The sequence below is a fragment of the Nuphar pumila genome, chromosome 2 (assembly GCF_984573655.1).
Source record: "Nuphar pumila chromosome 2, dmNupPumi1.hap1.1, whole genome shotgun sequence".
Lineage (NCBI taxonomy): Eukaryota > Viridiplantae > Streptophyta > Magnoliopsida > Nymphaeales > Nymphaeaceae > Nuphar > Nuphar pumila.
Window position 1 is genome coordinate 2,031,803 of NC_143250.1, and position 15,176 is coordinate 2,046,978.

At 40.0% G+C, this 15,176-nt stretch overlaps 1 protein-coding gene across 1 annotated transcript; it reads left to right on the top strand.

Annotated features, from left to right (window-relative positions):
* Positions 1–2,829: 2,829 nt before the first annotated feature.
* Positions 2,830–14,590, top strand: LOC149844428 (sulfite exporter TauE/SafE family protein 5-like). Its single transcript, XM_089997160.1, has 5 exons — positions 2,830–2,881; positions 2,930–3,399; positions 4,580–4,716; positions 4,846–4,934; positions 14,286–14,590. The coding sequence occupies exons 1-5, from the start codon at positions 2,830–2,832 to the stop codon at positions 14,588–14,590; spliced, it is 1,053 nt and encodes a 350-aa protein (XP_089853286.1).
* The last annotated feature ends 586 nt before the right edge of the window (positions 14,591–15,176 follow it).

The following is a 15,176-nucleotide window of genomic DNA, read 5'->3' on the forward strand; positions in this document are numbered from 1 at the left end:
CGAATGAATGTAACAAAACCCAACAGCGCAACATCTTGTCTCTCTGGTGCAGGCAAAAAAGACTGCAATTTTGGCTATGAGACGGCCTCCTCGTGACTAAAGAGGGGCGTGTCTTCGTGCCACAGTGGGGAATCATCTACCATGAACTGATTAAGGAGTTCTATGATACTTTATGGGCCGGTCATTCATGTTAGGAGTGAACCTTAGCACTCCTCGAACACTGTTACTATTAGCCGCAAATGAGAGACGATGTGGAGGGGGTATATGCGAACATGCCTTATCTGCTAGCAAGACAAGGGGACAAACCAGAAGACTGTTGGTCTCCTTTAGCCTCTGATAATTCCAGAACGTCCTTGAAAAAGCATTTCCATGGACTTTATTGTTAGCCTGCCGAAGGTAGATGGATTGAACTCTATCATGGTGGTGGTATATTGTTTCTCTAAGTACGTCACCTGCATCCCAGCTTCCAAGGAATGCTCTGCGGAGAAGACTGCGGAGCTATTCGTAAAGCATGTGGTGAAGCACTGGGATGTACCAAGAAGCATTGTAAGCGATCATGATAGTCGCTTCACGGGCAAATTCTGGCATCAAGTGTTTTGGCTACTTGTCTCTAATCTGTTATTTTCAATAAGTTTTCACCCACAGACTAATGGGTAGACGGAGCACATCAACGGGATCTTGGAGCAATACCTTAGGCACTTTGTTAGTGCCAATCAGAAAGACTAGGTAAAGCTCTAGCACGTGTCTCAATTCTGCTACAATCTTCAGAAAAGCAAGTCTTCAGCCCACAACCCATTTGAGATAGCTACGGGACAACAACCGCTGACCCCACACACTCTAGCCGCACAGGAGAATGGATGGCCATCCTTTACCTATCAATTTGTTTGAGACCAGCACGAGCAGACCGAGCTAACAAAGGCATTTCTGCACAAAGCGGCCAAGAGGATAAAAAAGTGGGCAGATAAGCATCGACGTTCCTTTGGGTTCTATGTTGGGAACCAGGTATTGGTGAAGCTTTATCCTAATCGCATAGGTATCTTTCGTGGATGGCACTATGGACTAATCAAGAAATACAAAGGATCATTCACCGTCACTAAGAAAGTGGGCAACCTAGCGTATAAGCTGGACTTGCCCTCGGACGTTAAGGTTCACCTAGTGTTCCATATGTGCAACCTTAAATCATTTCATGCAGACAAAGGGGATCCATAACGTAGTGTGCCACAACACGCTCGTGTCCTGTAGAGGACCTCGGCAATACAACGAGCCGAGAAGCGTCTCAGCAAGATCCTTCGCCACAAGGTTAATTACTTGGGCGAAGCAAAGAAGTATCTCTTGCAGTGGGAGAAGATAGTGAAGCTGACATGGGAGCCAGCATTCTGGATGAAAAGTCGCTGCCCGACCAAAGTCAGAGCATACCATGAAGTAGATGGCACTGAGGACGGCACATGATTTGAAGGGGGGAGATTGTTCTCCTACGACCTACTTTGTACAGTTGTTTTCAGACTCTGTTTTGTTTTGCTTGAATCTTCATATAAGTGTCGAGTCACTTATAACTTTTTTCGGGCCACCCTTGCACTTTTGTTCTGGTTGATAAATACCCTGAAAGGTTAGCCCATAGATCTGAACTGTAATGAGCCTGCGGGTAAACTTGTGAATGAATGCAAATGTGTTGAGATTTCTTTTGGTTCGCCCTCGTCGTAATTGCTTCTGAGTGATTGCAATTTATCTCCCTCTCTCTCTCTCTCTCTCTCTCTCTCTCTCTCTCTCTCTCTCTCTCTCTCTCTCTCTCTCTTGCACCCTCTATATTCAAAGCTTCCGCAGCGGCAAGCGAGCGACCGAAAAGCTTGCGGCGGTAAGGAAGGACCGTCGCACCGCACTGGCCTATTGAAAAAGTAGGCCGGTGACAATGGTCTTTTCATGCTCAAAAGCATGCAGGCCCTAAATGAGGTACTGTATAATTCATTTGTGTTAATTGTTGCTGGAGTTACATTCACATTCCTATTATCGTGGACGCTATCCCACATGTTGTGCTTCATTTGTTGTTATCGTGAATAGCTATCCTCAGTTGGAGAGATTTACGATGTCCCACATGTGCTTCATTTGTTGTTATCGTGAATAGCTATCCTCAGTTGGAGAGATTTACGATGTCCCACAGATTTTGCTTCATTTGTTGTTATCGTGAATAGCTATCCTCAGTTGGAGAGATTTGTTTTATCATGCAGTTGGAGAGATTTGTGCTACCCACATATTGTGATCCCTAGCTGGGCAGTTGCTACAGCATAAACGATAGACTTATCATGTCTATTGTATTTTACACGATAGACTTATCACGTCTATTGTATTTTATTTTTGTAACTTGTAACTTAATTGTAACTTTTTTTTTCTTCTTTATAGGAGTTAGTTTAGTATTGTAATATAAGTAGAACACGCCTACTTGGAATAATTAATTCAATAGAACTGATCCCTTATCGTTGCCTCTTCCTCATCACGTTTCTTTAATAATCTGAATCATCACCACTTGGACTTTCTCTTGAAATCTTCTGGTTGTGCGTATCGATGTGAGGGAATACAAATATAGGCATAAAAAAAGCGGCCCCACCTTGCTTTGTTTTAAGAAATGATAGTTGTTTCAAGAAATACAATTTCATTCCAACTTGCAAAGAGAACTATAAAGGCAGCTACTGAATCTCAAGGTGGAAGCAAAAGAAAACAATGGCAGAACTCAAGGAGCTCAGTTTCAATCCTCTTATCAACAATGTTTCTCAATGGGAAATTCTCCATCATCATGCCACAGCCAACCATTTCTCACACATGAGTGTAGGGTCTAGAATGGTCTTAGCAGGGTTGCTGAGTTTTACTGCCTCCTCTATTTCTAGTGCAGGTGGGCTTGGTGGTGGTGGTCTATACATACCGATACTAAACCTGGTAGCAGGGCTTGACATGAAGACCTCGGCCTCTATTTCAGCTCTCATGGTTACAGGAAGCACCCTTGCTAATGTCATCTACAACATGCCACTCAAACACCCCAAGTTTAGCAACAAGCCATTGATTGACTATGACATAGCTCTGCTGTCTGAGCCATGCTTGCTTCTTGGTGTGAGCGTTGGGGTGATTTGTAACATTATGTTTCCTGAATGGTTGATTACTGTATTGTTTGCTTGTTTCCTTGGTTGTTCTACATTTACAACATGCAAAGCTGGATTGAGATGCTGGAAGCAGGAAACAGAGGAAGCTCCTGGGCTTGAAACAAAGGAAGGTGGTGAATCTAGGAGGTTGGTGGAGCCACTTTTGCATGGAGAGAGGGGTTCTATTTTTCCTTGGAGAAAACTTGGTGTCTTGGCTATTATTTGGGTGTCCTTCTTTGTGCTTCAGGTTTTGCGTGGGGACCTTGGAGGACAGGTAATAGCATTCACTTTTTTTTCTATATTTAGTCACAGATACAGAAACACCACAACTGGCTGTATAAGTAGCGCTTTTCATGATGGTCTTTGGCATGACTTGTAGGACACAGGGAGACAGTAGCTCGGCTAAGCCGCCTCTTCCCTTCCCAAATGAACCTGAATCATGGTTTAACAAATCTTCCCAATTGAAAAACTTTAGTTTATCTAGAATCAGTTTCATTTATAACTATTAGCTTACACCCAATCTGGGGTTTTTTAAACAAGTCTCTGATTAATGGTGTAGCAGAGGCCACACCAGAGAAAAAGAATTTGGTGTCAGCTTCAGAGAAGTAAAGCTAAAATTGATGTCCAGGAACTCAAATTCAATGATTTTTCATTCTCTTTTCTATTCTATGCCTGTTCTCTTCCTAGATCTAATTCTTTCTCTCTCTTTTTGTATTTTTGAAGATAGCAATCCAAAAATATTACAGAGAAGGGAAGTAAAATCATTGCCCATCAACGTGATCAATTGCCTACAATTTTATTGGTTAGATTTCTCAGCATGATCAATAGCATGTTTGGCATTCAGGTTAGGCCATATATGGTTTAATCTAATATGCCTTGTTAAGACGAAGCAGGATTGTTTTCTTTTTTTCGATGAGTAAACCACCCCCGGAGTAAGAGACCTGGCGTTGCTGGTCAACCCTGCCAACCTATGGTTTCTTCTCCGGCGGTGTAAAACCGGGCGCACCCCTTGCTCCCAGGAGTCGCGTTGCTTCGGCAATATAGGGATGGTGCCCATGAGAATGGAACCCTGACCACCCGTCTAGGGGCTGCCAATGCCCCCACCCCACTGTGCCAAACCCCTTGGTGTGATGAAGCAGGACTATTTGTAAGTTAGGAGCCGTAAGCCTCAATATTACTGAGGTAATAGTAGCTAACGCCTGCACAAATTTAGTGCATTTTATACAGATGACCCAGGCATAAGGCTTGGTGGTCCTAAATAGCAGGCTTATGGTCCGAAACAGCTTTGCAGGTCTCATGTTCTTGTATAGACATTCTCTGAATAGTGTTCAATTGCTTCGACTTTTCTACGAGAGTTGTGTGAGCCTTTTTCTGATTTAGTGGAAATTCCATTACAAGGGAATCATATTTGCAGAGGTCCCCAATTTGATGCTAATGTTGGTATCTGCATGCAGAGTTTGATTCACCTAAAGCCTTGTGGGATTGGATATTGGCTAATTTCTGGATTTCAAATTCCTCTTGCTGTGATTTTCACAGTATATGTTTTACTTATGGAGAAAACAGCAGTAGATTATCACTCCTGTGGGCAGGTATGGAGATTTAGTGAATCACTATAACACAACCTTTTTTTATGTTTTTTTCAATAATGGGTTTTATAGGACCAATCACTGGGGAGTAGGCCAGATAGGACAGAGCTTCTATTTCCACTAATGGCTGTTACATCTGGATCCTTGAGTGGCCTTTTTGGAATTGCTGGAGGAATGATTATAAGCCCAGTTCTTCTTCAAATTGGCATCCCCCCTCATGTAAGTTTGATATCTTCATCGTCATATTCATTTTGCTGCATTTGCACTATTCGTTATCAGAATCAATAGGTTTTAGATAAGGACTCGAGAAAAACTGAAAGCCCAGTGTGTTGGTTTTCGTTGAGAAAAGCCAAAAACAGAGGAGATGCATAAGCATGCAAAGCGAAAGGAAGGGAAGATACTAATTCCTAAATGCGTTTCATATTTTCCTTTGTAATAACGAATTAATTTGCTAGAGATATTGAGAATTCTGCAATATTTTGGGAACTTGCATCTCTTCCTCACGTTGGACTTTTTAAATTGGGTCCAACCCAGTATGACGCAGGGCACAACAAAAGACCAAAAGCTCACATGTGACCCCTCACTCTTCTCTCATATGTAAAGAGATGCATCATTGCTTGATGAGCACAACCAAGGTGATCTTTCTCACTGGGTTCAAGGATCCTGCTCATCTTTTGACCTGACGGCCTGGTCTCATTGAGGGTGACGATAGGTCGAGGAGAACGTCTACGCAAGCTCTAACCGGATCGATGATGACGGCTTCCGATAAATAGTGTTCTCTTTTGGTTTTGCACCAACAATGGGTTACGGGCCTACGCCACGCCTCCGTTGTGTGTGTGGGTGTGCCGAACGTGCATGTGACGCTCGCAAAAATTATTGGTCGACGTTTTGTTTTCCTCACTGGATTCCTGTTTGGTTTTGGAAATTCGGCGACAAGGGAGGAGGTGCTGGACGGTGACCCACGGCTTGTGGATCGGGCAGCAGCAGCTGCTGCCCTCCGCGAAGGCTGGCGGTGGTCGTCACCAGTGAGAAAGGATGCCAGATCCCGGTTTCTGCCAGAATAAAGGAGCCCCCCTGCCCCGCCACCTTAATCGGGTGCATGGACACCTGGCTCTGTCACCATCGGTGTTGGCCGGGCATTGGAAGCGATCGTGGCGGGCCGCTGAAAAGTATAGCTATAAAAAGCCTCAGTCGGCCCTCTTGCTGGTTGTCGTTGTTGGCACTTTGCCTCGGACATCGTCATAGTTGTTGAGGTCGACCGTCATAGGCAGTCATTGTTGTCGGAGGTGTTTCAGCCTCTCCCACCCCCCACATATTGTTTCATCTTTTATTGCCATAGTCACCGATCGACGACTGGGACAGATGGCATCTGGACATCGGAGGCGGGACGTCTCCCACGGCTGCCATGGCCAGTCGCTGGTGACGGTTGTTGGCAGTGGATGAAAGTGGAAGGTGAAAAGGGGGCGAAACCCAAAATTTACATTATCTGTGTGGGTGGGGGGTGTTGTCGGGTGTCTACTGTAGCACTATAGCTACATGGAACCCGACTCGGGTGGGGGCGCAGATCAGGTCATGCTGAAAATGAGCGTTTTTGCTCATGCGGACATCGTGGCCGTCCATTTGCATTTTGAATGAATGCCGCCTGGTTTTGTTGACTTTTTAGCTTTTTAAAATGCAAATCAGACGGCCATGATGTCAGCATGAGCAAAAAACGCTCATGTTCAGCATGACCTGATCTGCTTCCACTCGGGTGGGACCCGATCCAGAACCCAAAACCAATTAAAATAGTTTTCGGTGGATCAAGTCTCGAGGGACCTAGTCCAATAAGTTTCAGGTCTTGGATCGGGTCTGACCATGATCTGGTCCAGGATCCGGATCTGACACAAGATCTGGTTGGATCGAGTCTGGATTGTAGGTTATGACCAAGGACCCATTTTTGGCTGGGTATGGATCTAGATCAGGTCTTCATCATGGGATCCAACCTAAGACCCATTGAGAATGGATCTAGATCCGAACCAAATTATATCAGGTCTGAAACTGGATCCATGCATTGTTTACCCCTTTTAAAATGTAGAATCGGTTCGGTGACCTATTCATTGCATTCCGAGACCGGTTCGAAGCCCTTTCTAACCAATTTCAAATGGTTTTTCACTAGTTCCTGCATGAGGAGACTTGTTTTCTTATATCAGTAAAAAAAATAGGAGTTTTCTCATTCGATTTTAGGGGTTGATAGGCTTTAGTACATGTTTGAGACTGGTTCGACAGTTCTCAGACCGGTTAAGGGTCTTTCTTGACCTGTTCGAGGTTATTTCAAACCGGTTTGGAGTATTTTTTTTAACTGGTTCCAGCATGGGGACCTCAGGTGTTACCTGTAACAACATATATTTAGCATTTTAATTATGTTTTTATGTGTAATTTTATCATGGATGCATGACTTTTGCATGTATTTGATATTGTTTTGTATTATTCATGATATTTAAGCATAAATTATGACTAAATTCATGACATATATAATGTATTTCATCAAAATTTTATTTGTTCATTTGAGATGTAGCATGAATTTGTGTTTTTGATGTTATTATACATAGTTTATTATGAATATATATGCATTATTATGAGTGCATGGGCATGCTCTATAATACAAATATGTTTGTAGTAAAAGATCTCAATTAACTGACTCGTGCAATCACCAAAGTGATCTGGGTTTTGTTGATTGAGGATTCTTTAGACCGTGTTAAGATTTTGTATTGTGATTGTGTATGACTTTATGAAACAATAATTTTACCCAAAAGTAGGTCATTGTTTTTCAAATTCACAAAGGGTATAATAGTAGGTGTGTATATCAGCTCATAAAGCATGTTTGTACCCAAAGGTACAGTGTCAAATTACCTATGGCCACATGATCTGTTAGTTTCACCAATTAAAGTCAATTTCTTGAGAATTGAAAAGTCAAAATAGCTTCGAGTATTATCGTTTCCACCAAAGTGGAATGATAGTGACCCTATTATACTTGTCTCCGAAAAAGGTGAATAATAAAGGGTCTTCATTTTACCTTTTCAACATGAGTCACATTTGAGCATTTATATGGATTTTTTCTTTCATTCTTGCAATATCAAGCTCATTGATCATTGACGATTCTAGTAATATCTTTATACTATACTAATCTAATTTTTTATATTAGAAAGAAATAATGTTATTCACTCTCGGTTACATGAACTCAGATTTGACTCTTAGAACTGACGAACATCTTGCCCTTACAGAGCATAGTACAACTGATCAGAAGACTTCCCATGAGAAGTGAAAGTGTTCGAATAGATTAAGAACATTGGGACCTGCAAAGTTGTGTTTAGAGTCTGGATTTATTTTGGATTTGGATGATACTTTTTATGTTTCCTCTTATAGTCAAAACCTCATTTCTATTGTAAAACATGATAAGTTTGGGTTTGTATTTAATTTTGAAAATGTGAGAATATAATGATTGACAATAAATGTGGCCTAAAAGATTATCAATCCTATTTGCTTTGGCATCGAAGGTTAGGATACATCTCGAAAGAGAGAGTCCAAAGACTTGTAAAAGAAGAGAATTTTGGATCCATTGATTACACGGATACAGAACCATGTGTTGACTACATAAAGGCTAAGTAGTTTAACACATATAAGAAAGATGTCAAATACAATGATAGAAAATTAAAAATTATGCATACAGATGTTTTTAGGTTGTTTTTCTCGTGTTACATGGGTAAAAAATATTTTATCATATTTATAGATGATTATTCATGGTATATGTACCTCTACTTATTATTTGGAAAATCTGTAGTTTTTTGAGTTTTTTAGGACTTCAAGAAAAAAGTAGAGAAATAGACTGATGAAGTAATAAAAGTGGTTAAGTCTGGTAGAAGTGATGAATATTATGGTTGTTTCACTGAGATGAGACAAAAGGAAGGGTCACTAACACAGTTTTTAAAAGAAGAAGACATTGTGTCTCAATACACTATGTCTGGTATTGTCTACCAGAATAGTGTAGCCAAAAGGAGAAATTGTATGTTTAAGAAAATGGTTCGAGCGATGTTAAATCACTCTAACATTTCCTTGACCTTGGGGGGTAAACTCATAGGACATCAATGCACATATTGAACAAGGTTCCTATGAAGGTTGTCCAAAAGACTTCTTATAAGTTATGGACTGATAGAAAACCTTCTTTGTTATATATGTGCATATGGGGATGTCCAATTATAACACCCTGATCTGGGACCTCAGAAGTCCGAGTTCGGTTGGTATTACTTTGTACACGGAAAGTGTTAGGAGTTCACACAGAGAAAATATGGCTAAATTTTTTTTCATTATCTTTCAATAACTCACTTTCCTTACATAGTTCATCATTCATAACAAAAGAGAGTAACAATTATATAGATGTCCAATGACAAGAAAGTAAAAACTACCAAGTACTCTGCCGAAGAAGTAATTGATTAAGTCATGTATGTGCTAGTATGCCTGGAACCTACACTTGTAATTAAACAAGGGGTGAGTCTACAACCCAGTAAGAAATAATTATAAGTAAATAACATTTGAAGTTACAATTGTAGTATGCTCTAAGCCCCTAGTCTGTTTAGTTTTCGGCACGCCACACAAGTTTGTATGTTTTAATTACCCCTCATTCACTCTCTTAAACATTTTTGTTAGACCAAACTAATCCAAGATCGGCTATACCGGTCATAGCCATCTATGGGCGTAGCAACTCGCGTAGAACACCTCAATTCTACATGTTGGTCAAACAATGAACTATACACTCCCAGTGGTCCCCAGACCACCATGCACTGCAGTGAAACAAAAAGGAGACCCTGTCGGTAGCTATCCGGGAAGTCAGGCTAAATCTCAATCTCGGTATGGTTCATGCTATATCCTAACTATGATGGTTCTTAACCATCCATGGTCGTTTAGAGTCCCCAAATACTGTGTGAGTGAAACTCTAAGTCATAGGCTAAGTTCAACACATAGACCCACATTTTCAAACTCATATTTCACACATTCTCTCACGAGTGATATCATAAAATGATCATGACAGATCTCATTCTTTAATCTCAGGTTGACATTAGAACTCACACTTATCTTATAATAAGCACACAACGATGTAGGGTCTCCACATCGTTAAATCACCGGTGGCCCACTCTCCATGGTGGTTGCACTATGTCCGTGAACCATGTAGCCCTTAACACAGGTCACCATTTTCGGGATTTAAGGGGTTATGCATGCTAGTCTTAGTATATCCATTCATACAACATGAATAGAATAAAAATGAGGCTAAAGTCTAAACACAATCTCATCAAATACATGTTATTAACAATTTATCACATAGATATACTATCACAGTCTAATCTTTCTAACATGCATGACATACAATAACTAACATATATTCTCCAATTAACATATGTATGCAATCATCTCATAATATCATACATGGTTAATTTATGCATATCATTTTCATACTTAAAAGCCATCATATTAATCATGTTAATTCACAACAATAACATGCAACATAAAGAAGTTTATTTACATCTAAAATTACTTATAATATCTCTTACATTGAGTGTGAATAAATGTGCTCTAGTCACAATCGAGTCTCAAGATGCTCTGATAGTAGAATCTGGTCATTACATAAGCATATTTGTACTAATGTACAAAACCTCTTATATTTTCATAAAATTACTAAAATATCCCTCTCAAATTGACTCATGAGACCTCGATTTGTGTGTCACTAATATTACCAAAACCAATGGACAAGTAGATTCCTCTCTACGGTATGAGTCCAACGCACCAAACCTCACTCAATTCCAAAATTGGGGTGTGAAGTTATGTCCATTTTACCAAAATGAATCTCGAGTACACCTAAGGGTATTTTGGTTATTTTAGATTTATTCTTAAAATTTGAAAATAATCCCAACCTGTTTCAGGTCCAATGTTGATCTGGATCCAAAGCTATTTGACTTATCCAGATCCATAACTCATCTGGATCCAAAACTGTCTGACTAGATCCAGAATAGTTTTGATCTGGATCCAGAATTGATCCAATCAGATCTAATTCTGATCTAGATCCAAACTGGTCCAAACCAGATTCAGTTTTGTTTTGGATCCAGAATAGTTGGTCTGAATCCAAACGCAGATCTCTTTGGATCTGGTTCTAATTAGATCTATCCAGGTTAACTAGATCTAGAATTGGTCTGATCCATATCAAACTGGATCTGAACTGAGGACCAAGAACCAATCAGACCAAACCGGTTCGGTCTGACCCGGGTTTATCCAAATCAGTTTGGTCTGAAATGACTCAACCTGAACTGGTTCGGCTAGAACCAGTTTGGTTTAGATCGGTTCGATCCAAACTGACCAAATTTAAATTTGTTTCAGTCTAAATCGATTTGGTCTGAGTCAGTTTGACTTTTTTTTCATCTGGGTTAGTCTCGGTCTGGGTGCAACCCAAACCGACTCGGTTCGGTCTGGGTCAAACCAGGCTGAACCGGCTCTTTTTTTTTATTATCTGATTCGGTCTGGGCGCAACCCAGACCGATCCGGTTCGGTTTGGGTCGTGCCCAGACCGACTGGGTTCGAGCCCTATAAAATAAAGAGCAGAAGGGGCAGAGCCCCTTTCATTTTCTCAGGTGCTCTCTCTCTCCCGCAATACCGCTTTTTTTTCATTTAACATAAGCTCGTCGGTAGCCATGGTTGTCGGCCCCTCTTTTTTCGAGAACGAAAAAAGAAACGAAGAAGAAGATGATGAAGAAGAAGGGGAGAAGCCTTACCTCATCACCGACGGAGAATTAGTAAGCCCTCAAGCTTCTTCTTTTTTTCTTCTCTCCATCGCTCTCTGTCGCTTCATCTCTCCCTCTGTCGTTTACTTGATGCGAGGTAGAGGGGGTTGTGTGAGGGCTTTTATAACCCTCACGCAGAGTGAGGATAAGCCTCACCCCTCCCGCGGATTGTGGGGGGGTGAGGTTTATCCTCACCCCCTTCGGTCTACCGAAGAGGCGGTTCTCTCAAATGGGGAACCGTCTCTTTTTTTTTAAAAAAAAAAAAGAGGCTATCCCCTCTGACGTTTTCGTCGGAAGGGGGTTTACACCAGTTAAAGCTAAATTGTATAACCCACATATAAAAGTTTTTTATCCTACGACAACTAGTTAGTTTTTTATTGGTTATCAAGAAAAATAAAAGGGTTTTAGGTTTTATTATTCATCTCATATACTACAAATAGTGAAAACAGATAAAACAAGATTTCTTGAAAATAATTTTATTGGGATAGATGCATCTCAAAGTTTTGCATTTGAGGAATTGCAGGATTCAGTTTTCATACCCGCGAAGGAAAAATACTCAGTTTTTTCAATCATTGTCCATTTGGATGATATTAGAGAAAATATGGTCGATGAACATCATTTTCAAGTAGAATAAGTTGTTGATGAGTATATTCAACAACAACAGGATGTAGAGGTTTATTTTGAACCACATGTAGCACCTATATGGAGGTTCATGAGGAACAGAAAATTTGCTATTCATCCAGACTACAGGGTGTTTTTACAAGAGCCCGACGATTTTATAGACATTGATGATGATTCTTTAACCTTTACAGAAGTCATTGAAAGTGAAAGATCAATGCATTGCATCAATGTCATATAACAAGAGTTTGACTCTATGACAAAGAGTCTAGTGTGGGATCTTGTATCTCGGCCTTATAGAGTAAGACATGTTAGTTGTCAGTGGGTTTTTAAGACCAAAACAGATTCCAAAGGGTGGTGGGAGAGGTACAAGGCTAGGCTCATTGCAAAGAGATTCATACAGATGGAGGACATTAATTATAATGAGACTTTTTCTCTTGTTTCAACTAAAGAATCGTTGAGAATAATCGTGCCCCTCGTAACTCATTTTGATTTAGAGCTACATCAAATGAATATGAAAATGGCTTTCCTCATTGTTTTAGTGTAGATGACTCAAATAATTTAGTTTCCAAATTGAATAAATTAATATATGGACTTAAACAAACTTTTCATCAGTGGTATAAAAAGTTCAATCAGGTAATTTTGAACTTTAGATTTACTGAAAACGTTGTTGATCAATGTATATACCTTAAGGCTAGTGGGAGTAAGTTCACAATTTTGGTTTTGTATGTTGATGATATTCTTTTTGCAACTAATGATTCGAGTCTTTTATATGAGAAAATATTTTTTTTTCTTATTTTGATATGAAGGACATGGATGAGGGCACATATATCATTTAAATTGAGATCTGCCATGATAGAACTTAAGGTGTCATTAGCCTCTCTTATTAATCATATATCCTTGAGGTTCTTAAAAGATGAGATAGAGAATCGCTTTCCTAGGTCTGCACCCATAGTAAAAAGAAATAAATTAAGCCTAAAGGACTAACATCAGGATGATAACGAAAAGGCTCAGATGGCAAGTGTCATGTATGCTTCGACGGTTCAGAGTTTGTAATACACATAGACCTACATACGACCAGATATCGCATTTGTTGTTAGAATGCTTAGTGTATATCAATCTAATATAAGCATTGCGCACTAGAAGACGACGAAAAAGGTTCTACGCTATTTGCAAGAAACAAAAGATTATGAAGCTGGGGTTATCTGATCCCGATGAGTTACAAGGATCAATACGTCATCCGAATTTTGAAGGAAACCAATCTGGTGGTTATCCTTCCAGCATTGATCACATCGAAGGACTCCCAAACTGCTCTAGCTGAACAAGAATGTTGTTGCATTCTTTATTCATCCACACATTTAATATGAGAAAACTTTTTGAAAAGTTGTGACATCTTGATCCAACTGATTAGATCACATCCATATTTCAAAGCCTGCCTCATTATACACACCACAGCCCTTATCGAGCTTTCCACAATAAGTTTACTATCTAGCAGCTCTGCTACAATCTCTTTCCACCATACCTATTCTCTCTTTGATGCACTCGTTGGACAGATCTTCAAAAAATTTCAAAATTTGCCAAAACTGGCTTTCAGCATTTGGATGAAACGCTTATGCTATGAGCAGGTAGGGGCGGTAAACAAGCCAAACGAGGAGGGTTTGCATTTTTCAAGCTCGCTTTGTTGGACAAAGGAATCGACGACAGGGACATGAACTAATCTTAATTTAGGTTTGGAAGACTACTCTTTGATTGCAAATGCCTCAGTTGCAAAATAACTATTATCCAATAATGAGATATCATTTGCTTGGGGTACCCCATATGTTTAGCAAAAAGTTACTCATCCCAGATTTTATACATGGTCCTTTAGTAATAAATGAAATTATGTCTGGTAGGATAGTTAGATATAGTTTTTTTTTTAAACAAAAGCAAACAATTCATTCTCATTCAACAGTAATCAAAGAACAGAGATGGTTGATGTAGTTGGTGCCCCCAATGTCACAGAAAAAGTTTCCCAACTCTTGTTTCCTATGTCTCTCTTGGAAGTTCACCACATTATTTTGAGAAGTATTAGAGTTAATTTTTCTGCTCTTCATGTTTTCAAAGTTTGCATCGCTTTAATGAGTATGATTTGTGGCAATGTTTGTCTTGGCAGATAGCAGCAGCAACTACCGCTTTTATGGTCTCCTTTTCCGCCTCCATGTCTGCTGTTCAATATCTGTTACTGGGCCTAAAACACCTAGATTATGCACTTTGTTTTGCCACAGTATGCTTTATTTCTTCCTGGCTTGGACTGGTGGTCATACAGAAACCAATAAAAAGATATGGTAGAGCATCACTTATCGTATTCTTAGTTGGCGCTGTAATGGCTATCAGCAGTGTGATGATTACCAGTTTTGGAGCACTGAATGTTTGGAGAGATTACAGTCAAGGAAAATACATGGGGTTCAAGTTGCCATGTTGATTACTATCCTCTTGTATATGAATAGCAATAGTAGCTCTTCTCTCTTGCAAGAAGGTTGGGACAGCTTTAGTTTGGATAATATCATGAGTTGGGGTAAATTTTAGTCTCACTAACATGCAACTGGTTGTGACAAAACAAAATACGAGCTCCTTGAGAGCATTGTATAATATTTAATAATGGCTCCGCACACTTGGCTAGGCAGGTTGGCTTAAGGCATTTAAGTTGAAGGATGTCTAAGAGTTTGATACCCGAGGTGAGTAATCCTTGCATTAAGGCCGAAGCAACAGGCTCCCTTATGGTGGTCAAGGGGTTTTAGTTGCTTGAAGAGTGGACCATGCGGCAGATCATCAATCTCTCCCTGGCCCTACCACCTGAACTGAGGTTTCCCCTCGATAAATATCAAAAAGAAAAAAACACCTCAAGGACAAAGGCATGAATAAACAACATATGAGCCAATGGTTTCGAGAGAAAAACCATATATTAAGGTTAAAAAGGCAACTACATTTCATCCCATCATCGTTTAGTTGTCGGCCACTGACTGACTATCCTGTTTAACATCTTATCCGTTCACTGTTGCTTAACATAT